At 32.9% G+C, this 20,318-nt stretch overlaps 1 protein-coding gene across 1 annotated transcript; it reads left to right on the forward strand.

Annotated features, from left to right (window-relative positions):
* The first annotated feature begins 13,478 nt into the window (after window positions 1-13,478).
* Window positions 13,479-16,151, forward strand: LOC125219306 (uncharacterized). Its single transcript, XM_048121248.2, has 3 exons — window positions 13,479-14,299; window positions 14,813-15,008; window positions 15,554-16,151. The coding sequence occupies exons 1-3, from the start codon at window positions 13,772-13,774 to the stop codon at window positions 16,015-16,017; spliced, it is 1,188 nt and encodes a 395-aa protein (XP_047977205.2). The 5' UTR covers window positions 13,479-13,771; the 3' UTR covers window positions 16,018-16,151.
* Window positions 16,152-20,318: the final 4,167 nt, after the last annotated feature.

Here is a 20,318-nt window from a genome sequence, read left to right on the forward strand (position 1 = left end):
TATCTCTCGGTTTGGAGAGAGCGGAATTTTAATTGAATTTTTTAGAAGTCGGGTCAAAATGTGAGGGGTAGTTGGTCAATTATAATTATTATAAGGGAAATAATAAGAAAATAGAAGAGAAAAATATAAAACACCATTATTCTGAAAAATTTGCATGCCTTGATCCTATATTATGAAAGGACTGCGAATTTAATCCTAAATTTCGAAAGGTCAATGAATTGAAACCCATATTCCGAAATCTCTCATTTTTTACGGGTTAATTTGACTTGATTTTACTATTAATTATCACTAATTATTGATATTACATTCCATTAATCTATATTCTTATTAATTGATTGCTTAATCATTCTATTGACTTTTTATAACAAAAAAGACTTAACGAATTTTTCAAATAGAAGCATTAGTTTCTTTCTGTGGACAAAAACTTATGGCACCAATTGGACTATAACTCATAACCTATGTGGTACCGTGGGGAATGAAAATATGGAGTAATATAATCCTTGGAATCTTGACGTAGGAATTTATTAATTCATGGATATTTATATGACAGCTGCAAGAATGAAGAATTCTTACGTGAAAATCTTTCTAAGTTGGGGTGATTCAGGGACATTTAGATGAACCCAATTACATTAAGAAATGACGCAAATAAAGCAGAGTGAATAAGTTGACGTACATGCACAATTATTTTGCATGAAATGGCGTGTAGTGTGTGAAATTTGTGTAGTGTGTGACGAATGTGTGTAGTGTGCGTAGTGTGTGAAATTGTGCAGTGTGTGGCGAATGTGTGTAGTGTGCGTAGTGCGTGAAATTTGTATAGTGTGTGAAATGTGTGTAGTGTGTGTAGCGTGCAGTGTGTGTGAACTGTGTGCAATGTGTGTCGAATGTGTATTGTGTGCGGAATGTGTGTAGTATGTGTAGCGTGCAGTGTGTGTGAAATGTGTATAGTGTCTGCAATGCGTGCAGTGTGTCGAATGTGTGTAGTGTGTGCAACGTGTGTAGTGTAAGAAATTTGTATAATGTGTGAAGTGTGTGTAGTGTGCATTGTATGTAAAATATGTGTAGTATGTGTTGTGTGTGAAATAGGTGCACTGTGTAAAGTGTGTGAAGTATGTGTTCTAGATATATAGTAAAAATAGTTAATTTTATAACTATTTGGAATTTCAATTTATAACTTTTGATATAAAATTCAAATTATAAAATTAAAAGATTTGGACTGCATATGGTACCAAATATTAAATTTGGAATTGAAGAATCCAATACCATTCAATTTCACGTTTCCAAATTAAGTAGAGTGAATAAGTTAGATGTACATGCACTACTATTTTGCATGAATTGGCGGCCCAAACTGAACACAACTAGGCTACATTCAATACTTTGGTTTTATGGGCTTCCACAAATACATGATTTTTACATTTATAAACGAGATTTTTATGTTACCATCTAAATCCAAAATGAGAGATTTTCGGACCATTAATATTTTTGTTTCTTATTTAAATTAATTTTTTCCTCTCAATTTTTGTCGTATAAGTTGGATACAAATCAATTGGAAACAAAGACTAGACATCATAATAATGTGTGAACGAAATTCTCTCCGTATCTTCACGCTTCGATATGTTACTCATCGCCAAATGATAAGCTTTGCAAAATTCCGAATTGAGTTCGTTAAGAATTTATTGCCTTTTGTATCTAACACAATTGTCTCTATCTTATTCGTATTTAGAGGGAAATTATTTTTTCTTGATGATCGACAAATATAACCACAAAAGACAGTTAGCAATTCTTAAAAGTGTTTGTCGTTTGTTTTGTTTTCCCCCCTCCTGAATATGACATCGATAATATGCATACATATACTACAAAGTATAAACAAATATGAATATGAATTTTTATTTTGATGATTATTTTGTTAGTCTGTGAAAGGGGCTTTGGGGAGAGCATGAAACCAGACAATCTTCTTGTTTTTATCTCTCCCTTTTCGTGTGAATTTGATGTGGCTGTCTTATTTCAGAAAGAAAATGTCAATTTCGATTTGATCAGTAAAGATTTACGACAAAAACCTAAGGCTGTTTTTCTTTTACCAAGTAGAAGTGACAAAACGAAAAAGGTTATACAAATCGTCCACTATATATATTACTACTATTTGGTACCCACCCAATCGATGTTTGTCACGCATGCAATCTGACTAATATAGTAGTTTGAATTAATATATTTGCATGCTTCCACAGAAGAAAGTGAATGTAGGTATAGTATATTCCAAAACTCTCATAGTTAAATATTTTACATATTTTACATTTTTTAAGTATGATTAATTTTTAATATTGTACATTGGATTGATCACATATTAATTATATAATTAACAATTCAATCAGTTCACACCCGATTAATTCAATTTGAAACCCAGTGAATTGACTAGAGGTACCCACGGTTCCGGAACCGACGGTTACGGTTCGGAACCATCGGTTCCAGTTTTGGAAATTGTCGTACCGGAACCGAACCGCGAGGGTGTTTTGCGGTTAGGTTCCGGTTCCAAAACCGCCAGTTTCGATTTTGGTTCCGAAGCGGCGGTTTTTACGGTTTTTCACGGTTCCAAACCGCCGATTTTTTGCAGTTCCGGCTTGGTTTCGCGATTTTTCGGCGGTTTTTTGCGGTTCCGGTACGGTTTTTATTCGAAAATTTTTGAACCTGAACCGAACCACGCCTCAAAAATCGACGGTTTCAGCTTGGATAAATTCTCACGGTTTCGGTTAGAAACCGTAACTGACGGTTACAGTTTCAATTTTAACCGCCGATTTGATAAACCTTGGACAGGTCTAGAACTGACCCAACAAACATCTCTAAATGAAACTGAGGGTAGCTATATATATTAGGTAGATTCAATAAATTCATTTTTATGAATTAACTAAAAAATTCCATAAGGGCAATAATGTAAGCTGAAAAAAGTAATTATTGGTGACAATTTAAATTATAACTTAAGCCTCTAATAGGAGACATCCACCCACCCTCTCTTCAATTGTGAATAAGAAAATATGTGTTGAACTAGTTTTCTGATTTTTACAATTTTAAATCGTAAGCATGCATGTTATAACTTTGATATTAAAAAGAACTAGTATAGAATAAGACAGAAAAAAAAAAAAAAAAGAAAAAAAAAAAAGGTCACGGGCATGGTATCCAATGTGTACATAAATGGATGGGTTACACTACACATCCACGTGTGCAAAATAAATACACATCATCTCAACCACCCATCACTTTTCTATAGATTATCACTTTCAACATTTTTATTTTTTCTTTTGTCTGTGGCTAAATTGACTACCAACATCCGTGGGCATTTGTTATTCGGAAAAACCATGCATTGCTTTTTTTTTTTTTTTTTTAAGTATATATACTTCCTTCGTTTGATATTAAATATCTCATTTTTCTTTTTTGTACGTGCATCAATAAATATCTCATTTTATTTAGACTATACTTTAATAAGTAGACCATATATTCCATTAACTTATTTCACTCATATTTTATTATAGAGTAAAGGCCAAAATTGGTCCTGAACATATGACCATTTTACGTTTTTGGTTCTAAACATTATCTTTTGGATTTTGTGGTCCTGAACATATGGAAATTTGATCATTTTGGTCCTCTGTCAATATTTCCGTTAAAAACTAACAGTCAACAGGTTTAATCCCGAGTTTGACCAAATTAAACTTTTAATTCTGATTTTTTACTCCCTAATTATTTTTACACTTCAATTTCATTTCTTCCTTCCTCTCATGTTTCATCTTCCTTCCTCTTCTTCTTAAATCCTGGTTATGGAGGGTTCGACTTTCAGCAAACCGCCCTCCCCCACTATCTCCTCATTGGGAGGGGAGGAGCGAGTAGACGGACACGAAGAGGCAAACCCAGGTCCGGCGCTTGCTCATGAGGCGGAGCAGCAGTGCCGTGGAATTGGAGAGCTCCCGCGGCGGGGGAGTCCGCCATGGATTGATTGTTGATTTGGGGGAATATGGTTGGATTGAATTGAAATTGAGGTTTGCTTTTTGGGAGGGTTTTGTTTGCAGCTTGCTGTCTTTTTCTTTTTTGTTTTTTGTTTTTTCTCTTTCTCTTTTTTGTTTGTGTTTTTGGTGCATTTCTTTATTTGGTAGTTTTTTCTTTTAGGATTTACAAGGAAGAAGATGAAATTGAAGTGTAAAAATAATTAGAGAATTAATTAGGAAGTAAAAAATCAGAATTAAAAATTTAATTTGGTCAAAATTGAGATTAAATCTGTTGACCGTTAGTTTGTAACAGAAATATTGACGGAGGACCAAAATGATCAAATTTCCATATGTTCAGGACCACAAAATCCAAAAGATAATGTTTATGACCAAAAACATAAAATGATTATATGTTCAGGATACCCGACCCGAAAAACCGGGTACCCAAACCCGAAAATCATCTAAATGTCTATCCAGAACCCGACCCGATATATTTTCGGGTACTCCAATACCCGCCCCGGGTATCCATACACGACGTATCGGGTACCCAAATACCCGAATCTTTACATGTGTTAATAACTAATAAAAAATTCAAATTTTATATATTAATATAAATATAGAAATATTAAATTGACTAATATCTTTAATGTTGCATTTATTTTGTAGTGTAAATCTACAAAAAAATGGGTCACTTTTATTTTAAAGTATATGATTATATTTATGGAGATTGGTTATGCAATATGTAAGTAAAATAACAAAAGTTACGCATTTAATTAAACAGTAGAAACAACCAATAATATCATTCAAAAGTCAAAATAATTAACTAAAATATAAAAACCATATGAGTTGATTATGCAATACTTAAAACTTGAGAGTTTGGAGAAGCCGTGACCTAGAGTAAGAGAGATTTACTTATTTATATAAGTTTAGAGAAAGTTAATCAAGTAAGTTGTAATTAGTAAATAAATTAGCCTAACTCTTGAAGTCCAAAATGACTAAACCTTATTTAAAAATTGCTTTAAATAGTAAATTGGATATTCGGGTAATATCCGATACCCATTCGGGTTATCCAATACCCGATTTATTTTATATTTCAATATCCAATCCCACATCCAATCCCATAAAATTGGATATTGAGTATCTAATACCCGGCGGATATCGGGTCGGGTACGGGTAAACCCAATACCCGATATCCGTATTCCCACCCCTAGTTATATGTACATAACATGTGCAGACATCTAATTAAGGAGAGTATCTTTTTAAACATTTCCTAGTAATTAAATTTCACATCTATTTTGTCTAAGCTAGATTCGCAACCACAAATTCGAGTTTCCTGTTTTTCAAAGTTATGTAGCTGTCTGTACGAGATCACATAAACCAAAAAGAAGAAATAATTAATTAATATGTAATGCGAGAATCCTCAACAACTATTCTGGATTAGTGAACAGACAGAAAATTAAGATACAAATAATTAAAGTGTGTCTAATTTGTAAATTACAACTGCATGCTGGTTCGAAATGTGGCAATTGAATTGAATGGTAAAAACAAAAAATAGTTTCGACAAAGATAAATTTGCCCGGTTGTTAGTGGTTATGCATGTCAGAAAATCTATAAACATGATTACATATTTACATTTTTCTTGTTGTTTTATGTCATATATCCACGGGCGAATTGTTCAACTTTTTAAAACCTTCAAATTCCAAACCACTAAGCTTATGGTCCACTAAATATATATATCTAAAAAAGCCAGATCTTTGCAATTAATTGACCATATAACTAAAAGCGTAACAACAATTTTGAGATGCAAGTCAAAATTATACCAAAAAGCATACAAATTTATCATTATCGTGATTGACAATCATAACAAAAAATTTGAATTTTTACAAAAATCATCCACCAAATATTCCTAAATTGTTATTTAAATAATAAAATCACAGATGACATCCGAATTTGATGGGCTCGATTCAAGATACATGACCCTAGTAATCTACCAGAGATATTATTCTTTCTACGTATCATCCCATTCCACAAAAGGAAACTAGAATGAAACCAAAAACCAGGAGTAATTCTCAAATTATGAACACTGGCAAAAAAATAAAATAATTAATACCGCCGCATGCAGTGCATCTGTGCATGTACATTATGTATACCGACAATAATCCTATCCAATACTCCTTCGTCTATAAATAAATATCTCAAACTAATTAGCACTGATTTAAAAAAAATTGTTTAATTTTATAAAATAAGGTAGATATAAAAAGTTAGTGGAATGTGAGTCCTATTTTTATGTACATTCTCTGTACCACTTAAGATGACACGTTTTCATTTTTAGTTTATCCCAAATAAGATGACACATTTTTCTTTTTTGGAAACTCTCTCTCTCCAATTAATACATTCGACCACTTTTTTCTGTCATATTAAAATATTTATATTTCTTTCTCTCTCTATCTAAACACATTAATTAATACTCCCTCCGTCCCACATTTGGAGTCACTTATTGTTATGGCTCGGGTTTGAAGAAAGAGTTGAAGTGTGTAATAAATGAAGTGACATGGTGGAGTGTGTAATAAATGAAGTGAGATGGTAGAGTGTGTAATAAATTAAGTGAGATGGTGGAGTTGGTTGAAGGTGGGTCCCTTTTGACTTTTGACTTTTGATTTTTGTTTTGATTTATTTTAATGTAGATAATGGCATTTTTATGTAATTTTGATGAAGAATGGGGTAAAATTGTATGACCAAATATGGAAAATTCTAAAAGTGACTCTTAAACTGGGACGAACTTTTATGGCAAAAAGTGACTCTTAATCTGGGACGGGGGGAGTAAATCCTAAAATTCTGTGTCGATCAAGAAATGTGTCCTATTAGGTGGGACGGAGTAATAATATTTGTTATATAATAAAGAGTAAAGGCCAAAATTGGTCCTGAACATATAACCATTTTATGTTTTTGGTCATAAACATTATCTTTTGGATTTTGTGGTCCTGAACATATGGAAATTTGATCATTTTGGTCATCCGTCAATATTTCTGTTAAAAACTAACGGTCAACAGATTTAATCTCTATTTTGACCAAATTAAATTTTTAATTCTGATTTTTTACTTCCTAAACGAGTTAAATGGGTGGATATTCAGGGATGTGATGAAGGAAGCGACCTCACGTGTGGATGAGATCAAAAGATCGTGGGCAGTCACTGGTTGTAGCATCTTGCTCGATGGATGGACGTATGTCAAGGACCGAACCTTTGTGAATGTTTTGGTGGACTCCCCCAAAGGTACTGTGTATCTTTCCTCATCTGACATAACTGGTTGTGTTGGAAACATGGAGGCTATGCAGACGTTCTTAGCGAGGGTTCTGGCGGAGGTTACTCCATAACGTTGTTCAAATAGTCACATACTCGAGCTCGGCCTTCATGATGGAGGCCGGTAGGCAGCTCATGGAGAGATATCGGCCAATCTTTTGGACAGTGAGTGCTTTGCGCTGCATTGAGCTTATTTTGGAGAATCTGGCAACGATGGATGTCATCCACGAGACGTTGGAGAAGGCGAAGATCATCTCAATTCCAATTGAATCATTAATTATTCAATACCCCCAACACACATTAAGACATACAGTAGTAATTAAGTTTTCATGCTGGTTTAAACTTTAATCAGACGCTTAAGAGAATTAAGTTTGTTGATTCATGCTGGTTTAAACTTTAATTAGACGCTTAATAGAATTAAGTTTGTCAACAAACTTAATTCTCTTAAGCGTCTGATTAAAGTTTAAACCAGCATGAAAACTTAATTACTACTGTATGTCTTAATGTGTGTTGGGGTATTGAATAATTAAAACAGCTGGATTATCTAAGTTTTAAAACAACCATAACAAAAGACTGTGGTACCTAAATTTTTTGTCAGAATTAATTGTGACGTAGCTCTGTTTTATTGATCAATCAAAATAAAATAGAAATAAACATATACAAGACAAAGTCACGTACTGTACAAATTTTGGAGGCTCGATCCAAAAACTAATCTTGACATTTTGTTATATATGTCATTTGTTGCTTGGTGGAAATTGATTTTAGGTATAATAATATTTGCAAATCTGATTCAGATTCACAGGTGTGGAAGCTACGAATTTTTGGGGTCAATGCAATTTAATTATTGCAAATTGGAGACTCATGTTGATGAAAATGAAAAAAATATATATATATATAAAGTTGTCAAAGATTTTGTCTGCATCATATAAGACGAGAAACTATCGAAGATTCTGTCTTTACTATGTTACTGTAATGTGTTTATTTGGTGCATATCCGACGGAGGCGGTAATTGTGATTCCCAACAATGGAATAATAAGATAATCATGACACTATTATGAGATTTACACGTATTATTTTTTTCTTAGAATTATTCCGTCGGAAGTTTTGAGAAAATTAAGAATGTTAAGTAAATTAACTAGGCTCCGTTCGGTATAATAGAATTGAGTTTGTGAAATTGGAATTTGAGTCTTGAAATTCAAATAATATAATGTTTAGTATCATAAAATATGTGAATTTGGAATCCAATTAAAATTCTAATTTCTCACCATTCCACATAATTAATTTTTTATTATCAAAAATAGATAATTGCAATTTCAAATAGTTAGCATAAAATTATAAATTTGGACACTTTCATATACTACACACGCAAGCACACATTACACACACTATACACATTGCATACACTACACACACTATACACACTGCACACACAACATATTCGCTACACACTACACACACTGCACACACACTTCATATTAATTCCTTCAAGTTCAATTCCGTATACCATTTTTATTAAACAAAATGTTTAGAATTGAATTACAGTTCAATTCCTTCAAATTCAATTATGTGGAATTTTAACTACAATTTCATTCCAATTACTTGCATTGAACTAATCCTTTATCATGGCTGTCCACGTATAAATTTAAAAGTGCCTAAATATTTGATTTTTTTAGATATTAGTTTTATAAGTATCATTTTAACCAAACAAAGGATTTGGAATTAAATAACTGTTCAATTCCTTCACATTCAATTATGTGGAATCTTAATTCCGATTTCATTTCAATTCTATGTATCAAACGAACCCTTAATTATATTATGGCTCTTTACATATAAATTAAAAATTGTATAAATATTTGATTTTTTAGATATTAATTTTATAAATTAAATTTATAACTCTAAACTATTGGTTATGAGAAAATAAAGTTTTTGTCCCCAAATAACTTTTTGATGGTAAAAATGCAGAAACATAACTTAGTTAACACCCACAATCTATATTCAGAATGAGTGGGAATGATTAGTATATATATGAATTTAATTCCATGAGTTAAATTTATAGATTTAATGTTATATTCTTATACTAATTACTAAAATAATTTTTTGTGACAAGTATCATGTTTTTGGCAAATTGTCATTAGTGTGTCCCAGATTATCACAATTGTAAAAATATTTTATCTCCTTTTATAAATGTAATTGTTTGATACCAGTATATGGCTGGATCACTAAATTTTTAATCCAAACTCCTGTGGAATGATAGTATTTCATTTTATTTTAAATAATTAAATAACAATACGACGAAAATAAATTGGATCATGCCGCAGGAGGGTTAACATAGAAGATGGGGGCCTAGAGCTTAACATTGGATACTCTTCCTGTGAGTAGACAGAATTGCCATTGAAATAAATTCAAGGCAATTTAGAAAAACAAGAGACCGAAAGAAATTTAAAAAGAAAACAAACTTTTAGATGCTGATAATTGATCATCTTGAACTAAATTTAAACTGAATTTTGTCCGTCTTAAATATTCTGTTTGAGCTCAAAATTTGTTTCACTCTGTCACTTATATTTAAAAATATTAAAGTTTCCAATACATGTGTGACTATATAGTAGTAGTAGTAGCCTAGTACAAACTTCAAGTATAATTTGAAGTTTGAAATTAAACAGTAGTAGTAATTGTTTTTTGTGTCAGTCGGTAACTCGAAATGCCTTTTCCTTCCTCGTATTATGTAATTAATTCTCAACTTAATTAAATGAGCGCATGGTGTTAAATGTACTTCTTTTACCTTTCCTAAGACAAAAGACTTACTTTAGCATAGTTGTTGGCATCCAATGCACTAAATAATTACTGCATAACCTTTCTAACCCAAAAGTTTAAAGCTATACATCACTTAAATTATTTTCTTGAGCAATGCCATGAAAAATTGAAATGAGACCATTCATACAACAGCTAACATTTCTTAAATCAAACAAATAATGTTATCAGTGTTGGAAAAATCAAACTGATGATGTAAATTATATATAAGCGAACTGTAGACTCACTTTTGTGTGGAAAATAATGGTGAATATTTGATTAAGTGAGTGTGTGGGTGATATAAGAAGAAATTTTGTCATATCATTAATAAATATGGAAAAGAGTGAGACTTAGAAAAAGTAGTGACATATTTGAATTAAAGTTGCGCACTAAATGAAAATGAAGCAGTGAAGTGGACTGGACAATGTCATTAGCAGAAGAAAAGTACTCTCTCTCTCTCCCAAACAAGCTCTGGAATTTACTGATAGTCCACGACACAATAATATTCACTAGAGACAAAATGAATGAGACTATTTAATTTGCAATCTTAAGCTAATTCATGTATATTATATGATTCCAATTAATTAGCATAACATGCCACAAATTTATTCATCTGAAACTGAAAGGAACATTACTATAATTAATTAGATAAAATTTTAAACAAATTGGAATTTTAGACACACGATCCATGGTCTTCCCTAGTGTAGGTCAAGTCATTGAACTTAACTGACTGAAATAATTGATTTCAAATTTGTAATAAATGTTACTCTAATATTTAATTTGGTAAAAATAAAATCAAAATTGATTTGGCGCGCTGATCTTCTGAGTCTTATCGCAATAATAAATGTCTGTCGTCAAAACTATTTGTTGTAGTCATTTTTGTAGGATACTTACACAGTTACACTTACTATATTCAGCAGCAAAATCTTTTTGTTATTTCATAAATGCATGTATTTTCATGGTTGATGTTCATGTTCTTACGTACGCAAAGTTAAAAATAGTAGTATTTTTTTTCATTTTCTTCAATAACACGACTTCATCTTATTATAAATATATTCACGAAATGTATAAAACCAGCATTAAATGTAGGTCAACTGACTTTCTTGGCATATGAAACCTTTCTGTAGAAAAAAAACTTATAAACTCAAATTAAGGAAATGTGAAAAAATAAAATCGTGTCATGAAATATGAATGGACAATAATGATATTATCTCCATTCATAATTCGGGACTCCTATTGGCAGACAAAAAGAGTATGTTGATTGTAGTTTATAGATTTTTGTTTTTCTAATATGTGTCGATTGAGTCTGTGACATTTGTTGATTGAGTTATTAACTATGCTGATTGAGTTTCTAACTATGCTGATTGAGTTTCTTAAGATTTGATTGGGTTTTTAACATATATATGTTGATTGAGTTTCTAATATACTCCATGTTGTCACGTGACTATATCGAATATACGATTGTGCTTATTGAAATGTATGATTGTGAGTTGATTATATTGTACTCCCTCCGTCCCAAGATAAGTGACTTGTATTCCTTTTTGGGGTGTCCCACTATAAGTGACCTATTTCTAAATTTAGCAAAAAGTCATCTCTCTTACTTTATTCTCCACCTACTTTATTCTCTCTTCTTTCCTCTAGTTTTCCCTCTCTCATACTTTACTCTCTCCACTTTAACTTATTTAAATATCATTCCTTAAATCTCGTGCCCAAAAGAAGTAAGTCACTTATCTTGGAACGGAGGGAGTATTGTTGTATAGATTAAATTGTATAGTTGTGCTTAGTCCTCGGTCGTTTGGATCGGTATACAAATTAAGTCCCTCCGTCCCAAGAAAGATGACCCATTTCTTGGGTGGCATGGGATTGTATGCAACTTTATTTTGTGTATTAAGTGGAAAGAGTAAAGTAAGAGATGAAATAAAGTAGGAATAAGGCATTTCCAATTTTAGTAATGAGTTAATGGGACGGAGGGAATACGTATTAGTATACAAATCCATTATGTGGATCAATTATCTTCTAACTAGTTTTCTCTTACTATTAGTTATCTCTCTTGTGTGAATCCTACTATAAATGTTAAAATTGATCTTGGCAACACCAATATAAAAAATTCTCAATTACTAGTATTTGTATTTTGGGTCCCCAACTGTAAATTCTTGGCTTCATTATAGTATTGTTATACTTTGAATTGTATGATTGTGCTGAATCAGCCTGTGTATGATCGATATACAAATTAAGTACTTATAGATTAGTATACAATATTCACATATTAGTAGGAACCTGCATACAAACTGGACCCAATATATTTATCATAGATTCATAGGCTACTTATCTTTCCTTTTCCTAACCAAAAAACAAACAAGCCATGGTAGTAATAGGAAAAACTAGATGTTACTATTTTTGTCATCTACTATTAATTTGTGACGAGATGAATACAAAATATTCCCAGTGTGTCACATTAAGTGCAGAACGTGGGTCGCGCTGTTCATCAATTTACTCCAACTTTTATATATTGACAATTTTCGTGAATTGTTACTTCCTTTATTTTTGCGTCGTGCTAAATTTCTGTTTTATATGTATTTTATTTTTAGTGTTTTTACTTAACCTTCTATCCAAATCGCCAGTTACTTTAATACGTATATATTATACAAAGTAACTCTATGAGTGGATTAAGATCAAATAAAACATTTTTAACGTAAAAAGTGGAGTACAAATTACTTTCACATTATATAGTAGTAGTGCAAAATAAGTGTACTTAATTGCATTTTGTAGTCCTCACGAGTCACGAGCTTAAATCCCATAGACATCACAATTTGCAAGTGTAACTACTACATCACAATTCAATGCCTATGAAAGTGTAACTACTGCACATAATCTATATCTAAAATGTAATTTTATGAAAAATTAATTTTGACTAATGACTATAATCAATCCAACTGTTAATTTGGTACTGGCAATCCAAATTCAAAAATGACGTTCCTTAAGAAAAAGGTCTCATTAGATGCGTGAGTCGGAAATCCATAATGGACCATTTTCTTAGTCTTTGAAAAAAATAATATACTGCGTTCTACATTTACTAACTCATGGGATGTATTCCAATTATAGAGGTGTTTTTGAATAATAAAGATAAATTAAAAAGATATCACATTCAAATAACTTGAAGATCAATTAGTGGCCCTGCATTTTAACCAATGTGAATATTTATAGATACGACAATTATCAAATGTTGAAAGATGAAACATAACTTGGACAAAATGAAGAAATTGAGTAAAAGAAAGGCAGTGGTCGAACACAATGTCAAAGCAAAAAGGTAAAATCGAACACCTTCAAAATGTTAAAGCAATTAGTATGTCAAATAATTTATCCCACTTCAATACTATTTAAGGTTGCAGACAAGATTATATCTCCTGATTCTTTTGATGTACATTGGGCTTCCATCTCCATCGCAACTCTCCCCAAATTTATTGTCGAGATGTAAAATGCTTATTACTATTATCATTTTAGTATTCAATTGAATCATCCTTTTCTTTAATTATAAATCCATTGCCTCTAATTATAAACCAATCTCTCTCTCTCTCTCTCTGGGCTCTGGACATTACTAGTACTATTCTAGAAACCAAGTCCCCCACTTGTGAAATTCTGGATTTCAAAAGCAGTCAGCCTCCAATCCATCCATTCAAAATCGAGTCGTATTATTATTATTAAAAAACAATCCGGATCGACAATGACGGGCGAGAAGGCTCGACCGGCGCTGCTGCATGAGCTGCTGAAAGAGGAGCAAGAGCCCTTCCATCTCAAAACCCACATTGCCAACAAACAATCCCAAATCAAAGCCCTCCAGCGCAAACACGCCCGCTTCCTCTCCCTCGCCGCCTCTCCCCTCAAGAGCCCCTGCAAGTCCCCCGTCTTCCTCCACTTCCCCTCCCTCACCCAGGCCGCTCTCCGCATCCAAAAACAGCCCCGCTTCTCCCTGCTCTCCTCCTTCCTCAAACGCCTCAACAACCGCAACCGCAACCGCAACCGCGCCATTACTCAACCAAATCAAACCCAAGAAGAAGGAAAGTCTTTGGATTTCGAGGCGTCCACCAGCACCCGCGTTTCTCACGAGTTTTGTCTCAACGATGATGATGATGATGAGTGTTTCTGCTCCAGTCCCTTTCGATTCTCTCTTCACCACAGCCCCTCCACCGCCCGCCTCACCCCCGAGTTTTCCTCGCCGCCGGCCTCACCCCGCCGCCGCGCAAAGCAACAGGTTTGTCGTTTTCTATTAGTGAACTCGCTGGTGAGTAGGCGAGTGAACTCGTGACTCGGTCGGACTTTGTGTTAGATTTGACCTTCCTTACACTGTCGGTATATCAACTTTCTTGGTTTGATTCGGTGGTCGGAATGTCTCCCCAAATTTACTAATTTATCCTCGGTTTTTAAATACCCTTGTTAAATTTCATTTTGTTTCACCTAATTTGATTATTCAAAAATTTGTCTGCTTGGTTGAATTCTGTACTTTCAATCACGCCTCTGCCACCAAAATCCTTTTTTTAATACGCTCTTTTTTCCATTCCCCACTAAAGGACAATCTTGATAATTGCATCATAATCATAATTAATTATTTAATTTTGATCACTGTGTTCATAATTACTGTTGTTTTAACTTATTCACATGAATAGTAAGAACGCTCCTTTTTCATTAATGAAAGCCATTTCAATCACAGCAATAAATGAACTATTTTTATTTTTCTTAAAATTTATATGGCTTCAAATCTTGATAGGCGAAGGAAAATTCAGACAATGTGCAAGGAGACGAGGAGGAAGAGAAGGAGCAATGCAGTCCGGTATCGGTGTTGGATCCTCCGTTTGATGAGGACGATGTGTGTGAAAGCGGTCGTGCAGATGAGGAGGAAGAAGAAGATGAATATGAAGATGAAGAAGACTATGATATGGATTGCAGCTATGAGAATGTACAGAGTATGTTGCTTTCTCCCTGCCTATGTTTTGTCAATCATAAACACTGTTTCTTCCATTTTGTAAGTTGTTCGGTCCCTTTCCCTAGTCGCATTTAAGTTTAAAACTACTATATGATTAAATTATATTTATAAATTATAATTGTGATTAGGTAGCATTATTACAAAAACATGGGATTTTTCCATGTGAGCTTACCTTTGCTTGCACTGTTGTTATGACTTGTACTAATCTTTCTGTTGCAAAATCTGACCTCATTTTTGTCCTTGCAAATATCACACGATAAGATTGAAATAACTGCTTCTGCAACATCAATTCATGGTGTGGGGTTTTGCTCCCTTAATTTTCAGTCCTTTTCTTTGTCAATAATTGAATTCAAACAGATTACTAATCTAGTCTCTTTAATATGCTGGCTTTAATTAAATCTTGTCAGAAGCATGTCATTTTGTTTAAAAAATGATCAGTAATGGTTGTGTTTTGTTATGCTTGTGCTTGAATTAATTTTAATGTACCAAGTGTGTATTGAGACATAGTCTGCAATATATCTGCAGGGGCCAAGCAGCAGCTTATGCACAGGCTAAGGAGATTTGAATTACTTGCGGAATTAGACCCTGTTGAGCTCGAGAAGAAGCTTCAGGTCGAAGGATCAGATGACGAAGGCCATGTGGAACGAGATGGAGATGAGCCATTTTCACCATACAGACAGCAGCCCGGTGCAGAGCCATTGTCGGCTGACATGAAGAGGCTCGTGTCTGATCTCATAGTCGAGGAGAAGAGGCAGATGGTTCAGCCGGGAGGTAGTGAAGTCATGATGGGGCGAATCTGCAACCGATTGGATTCGTGGAAGGAGGTCGAGTTTGACACCGTAGATATGATGATAGGATTGGATTTCAAGAAAGAATTAGATGGATGGAGTAAGCATGGGGAGCAAATTCAGGAGACAACAGCAGAAATTGAGGTTGCAATATATTTACTGCTAATTCAAGAATTGACAGAGGAATTGTTGATCTCATGATATTGATTATCATAGAATTAGTTGTCTGATCCGAGGAGTTAGTTAGATTTGTAGAGTATGTAATGTGTAAGCTAAATTCTTGAGTATTTTGGGAGTCATGATAACTAATTCAATACATATCTAAATTTTATTTCTGTGTGGCTGTCTTATGCTATATATATGCACAATTGTTGGTATGATTATACATGGAAAACTGCATACGCATGATAGGTGAGGACAGCCATCAAAATTAAGTAATTTTAATGGCGGAATAATGCCTAAAATAATTGCATTTATGGTGAAAATTAACAGAATTGGAAAAATCAATAATTTCACCCTCTTCCAGTACACTTCACTGCAAAGCCCTTTTGTGTAAAATTCATAGTATCAACTAACCTCTAAAGTACCTTTTGGTGATGTATATTGATTGACATGCACTATTCTTGTACACTTTGAATATTTCTTTGCTCGAAGAGGGGGAATTTGTTTTTTTACCCAATCCACAAGTTGGATACTTTACCTCACTTGATATTTCAACGTGCGATTTGCTTTCTGCAACAAGTTCACTTATCCAGATTTCAGCTTTCTCTGTTTACTTTAAATTTTATTCCTCATTTTTTTGTTTTATTTTTTATTAATTATAGTACTATATGTATAATGATAGAAATTGTGTGCCCCTCATTAAGTTGCCCCAAATTTATTAATTAAAAATTATATCCAAATTGAACTTTCAAAATCCAGAGATAAATTGCACTTTGCAATCTTGCTAAAGCAATGGGCCCATTTGACTTGTCCAGCATAAAAGAAGCTGTTTTTTCACTTTTGATAAGGTGAAAAGATGAATTATTGTTCTAAGTTGGCGGAATTTTTTACGTCTTAAAATTGCAATAATAAGGTGACATTCAGTATGGTCTTTATTTAGAATATCCACACTTGATAGGTTACACATTTTTTCCAAGGTTAAAGAATTTTGAAATATATACAGATTTTACTATTAATAATTAATTGAATGATTTATCTATAGTGAGTAATACTTCTATACCATAAGTGAGATGTTTTAATAAATTTGCTTTATATTGGGAATTATATTATGCTCTACAAATGTTTGCTTTATAAGTGGTGGGTAGCATGTGTTTATGATTGTATAATCTGGACAATAATAATTGTGGCAGCCAGAATATTGATGAGGCTTAATTATGGATGAGATAGCCCACCTAATTTAGTAGTAAATCATTTTTTCCATGCAGCCTACCCACAAAACAATGTTGAATCGAAATTAATTAATTAGAAAGAATTAAAGACGGCCTATTGCATACATTTTAATCATCGCATACTGGTGATGATGGCAGACATTATATACAAATAATGCCAAAGTATATTATATGTACGTTCACTTTATGATCCGCATGATTGTTGAAGGATTTGCTGCATTATTTGATGGACAAAAATGAAATACTAAATACATAAAAGTAGGATTTAGTGGTCTCTCTATTGGATCCGGTTCGTTATCATTTTTTATTGCAAAACCTGTAGCCTGGAATCAATTCACTTTTTCATTTTTACACGTAATTTTTTCTATTTTAAAAATATAGATTATACTATTAACGTTTTTAGTAAGTAAGTATCCAACAAAAATTCAAAATCTTATTTCAACCTACATTATTATGACCGTCGAGTTTGTTTGCCAAGAAAGATGGAAAATGGGTTTACAAACTAATCTTTAAATCTAGGTAGTGAGCTTGACTTGGCCGAGTTGGCTAAAGTTTCAAAGTCACTCAGTCGAGTAACACTCTCTGTCTTATTTTTGGCTCGGTGACTCAGCCGAGTGAGCTCTACACTTTAAGTGACTTGGTCGAGTTACACCCTCTGGACAAATTTTGTGCATCTTTTTCTTAATGGATTCGGCCGAGTGAGGTTTAGGACCCTTATGACTCTGGCTGATTGACACCTACTTCCTCTTTAAAACATTTATGCTTTATTAAACTTTTGAACAAGAAAATAAGATTCAATAAAAAAATAGAAAAAAATGATAAAATTAAAGATAATATCTTGGGTTGCCTTTAAACAAGTGCTTGTTTAATAACATTATTAGTATGATGTTTGCAGAATCAAGTACATGTATTGGAGATGTGGTCTGTCACTATGGTTCTCTATGAAAACAAACATGAAAAACGTAGAAATATAATCTAGATTAATAATTCCGTTATTTAGAAAATAGTAGTAATACTCTTTCTTCTCAATTAAAATTAAAGAAAAATTGAAATGCTACTACGATAGATACGTGACATAAGCAAGATCCCTTGGAAGTTGGATCTTGATATCCAAATAATGAGATTGGTTCTTAGATTTTATTTTAGATGTGATGTGGTTCTCCTATATGTACTTATATATTCGAGGGACCTCTTAAGATTTTTAAATGATTAGTGGACTTATAATATTTTGAAGAGTTTATGATTGCAATAAAATCATATCTTGATGGCCCATCGGCCTCTCATAATATTTGTCTGTAGATTTCAGGCCCATTATATTGCTATATCATAATGAGATCCATGATCCAAAATTCAACCAACTATTTTATACAAGTGGCCTCACAAAATTTCAGTTTATTGTTCTTCAGAAATCTGCCAACTGTTATCATTAAGTCTCCTTTAAAATTAATTATAGCACTCCCTAATTAGCATTTGATTTAACTATTAAATATTTAAGAAAGTAGATAAACCTTATCATACTTTTAAAGAAGTCTACGTACAAAAACCTTCTAGTCTTATACTGTCTCCCTTAGTCCTTCAAATATTTTTTTCAATATATAATTATATTCAGTGTTGTTTTGTAAATTAAACGGTGGTAAGTATTATGTTATTTTAGAAAATATCTCACCAGTTCCAAAAAAAACGTGTCATTTTAGTGTTATTTTGTAAATTAAATGGTGGTATTACGTTATTTTAGAAAATGTCTCACCTTTAGTATGACGGTCCCAAAAAAAACGTATCACTTTAATGGAACAAAGTTTAATTTATAAAATTTATATTATGTTATAAAATAATCATTTAGAATTAAAAATTATAAGTGTGAATCCACATTCTTTTAATTGAATAATATATAAACAACATACTCAGCCTTTCGATTCCAAATATATCACTTTGATCCGGCATGGATTTTAAGAATGTATTAATAGACACTGAGTTGAAAATTTTAGTGAAACATGATCATATTTTTTATACTATTAATTTTATAATAAAATATAAGTGAGAATGTGTTAGTCAAATGTTGGATCTACCACTAAAAATGATAGAAAGAAAATGAAATAAGACAATTAATATAAGATGAAAAAAAAATGGAAAAAAATAAAAAATTGGTATACATAATGAGGGATGGTAGGAGTATATTCATGATACTAGGAAAGGATAGTGATAAAATACAAACTCTAAATATTGTACAAAATCCAAATTATGATTTGAACCGTTGAAAAATGTCAATAGATGATAAAATTATAGCAACACAAAATGTCAACACGGTGTCACACTTTGTTGATATTTTCTGTTACTTTTATTTTATAATCTGTTGACATTTTTTAACAATCCAAATTATAATTTGAAGTTTGTGCAATATTTAGGGTTTGCATTTGATTACATCCCTATCGTAAAATATGATAGACTTATTCAATTAAAAACCAATGTTTATCTTACCTGAAACTATTGTCAAAGGTTATAAGATTTACTCGAAACTTGCAGCATTTGAATGAACTACCTTCTCTCTCCCAAAAATATCGCACTACCAAATTCTTTCCACGCTAAGGGCATCCACAATGGGACGTCTTAAGCGATGCCCTATACACTGCCACGTCAGCATTTTATCCTCCTCCTATTCCATCTGCAGTGGGGCGGACTATAGCCTGCCCTAAGCGACACCCTTAGCATTTTACTTCTATTTTGTATTTTTTGCAAATGTAAATAAAAATAAACATATAAAAACAACAAAATTAAAGGGAAATACTAAATTTACTTAATTAAAAAAAAGTTACAAATTAAGAAATAAAAAAAAGCACTAAATACAAAAAAAAGGAGGCTAGTCTAGAGTAGTCCCAACTTGCGGCTGAGGCAATCGATCATCCGCTGGTTGCCTTCGATTTGAACCGGGTTGGTCGCCTACATGAGGGCGGTGTGCGCATCCAACAACGTCCTGTAGTCGGAGGAGGCTGCCAAATCCGCGCAGGCATGGGCCGCAGTCGAAGTCGCGGACGACGTCGAACTCGGGGTCGGCGACAGGGCCTGGTCAGGCGGCGCGGCGGAGGAGGATGTGGCCTTGCCCTTGGCAGCCTTGAC

This window comes from Salvia hispanica, chromosome 1 (genome assembly GCF_029641045.1).
Source record: "Salvia hispanica isolate PSC_SH4W2 chromosome 1, Shi_PSC_v1, whole genome shotgun sequence".
In the NCBI taxonomy this organism is placed as follows: Eukaryota; Viridiplantae; Streptophyta; class Magnoliopsida; order Lamiales; family Lamiaceae; genus Salvia; species Salvia hispanica.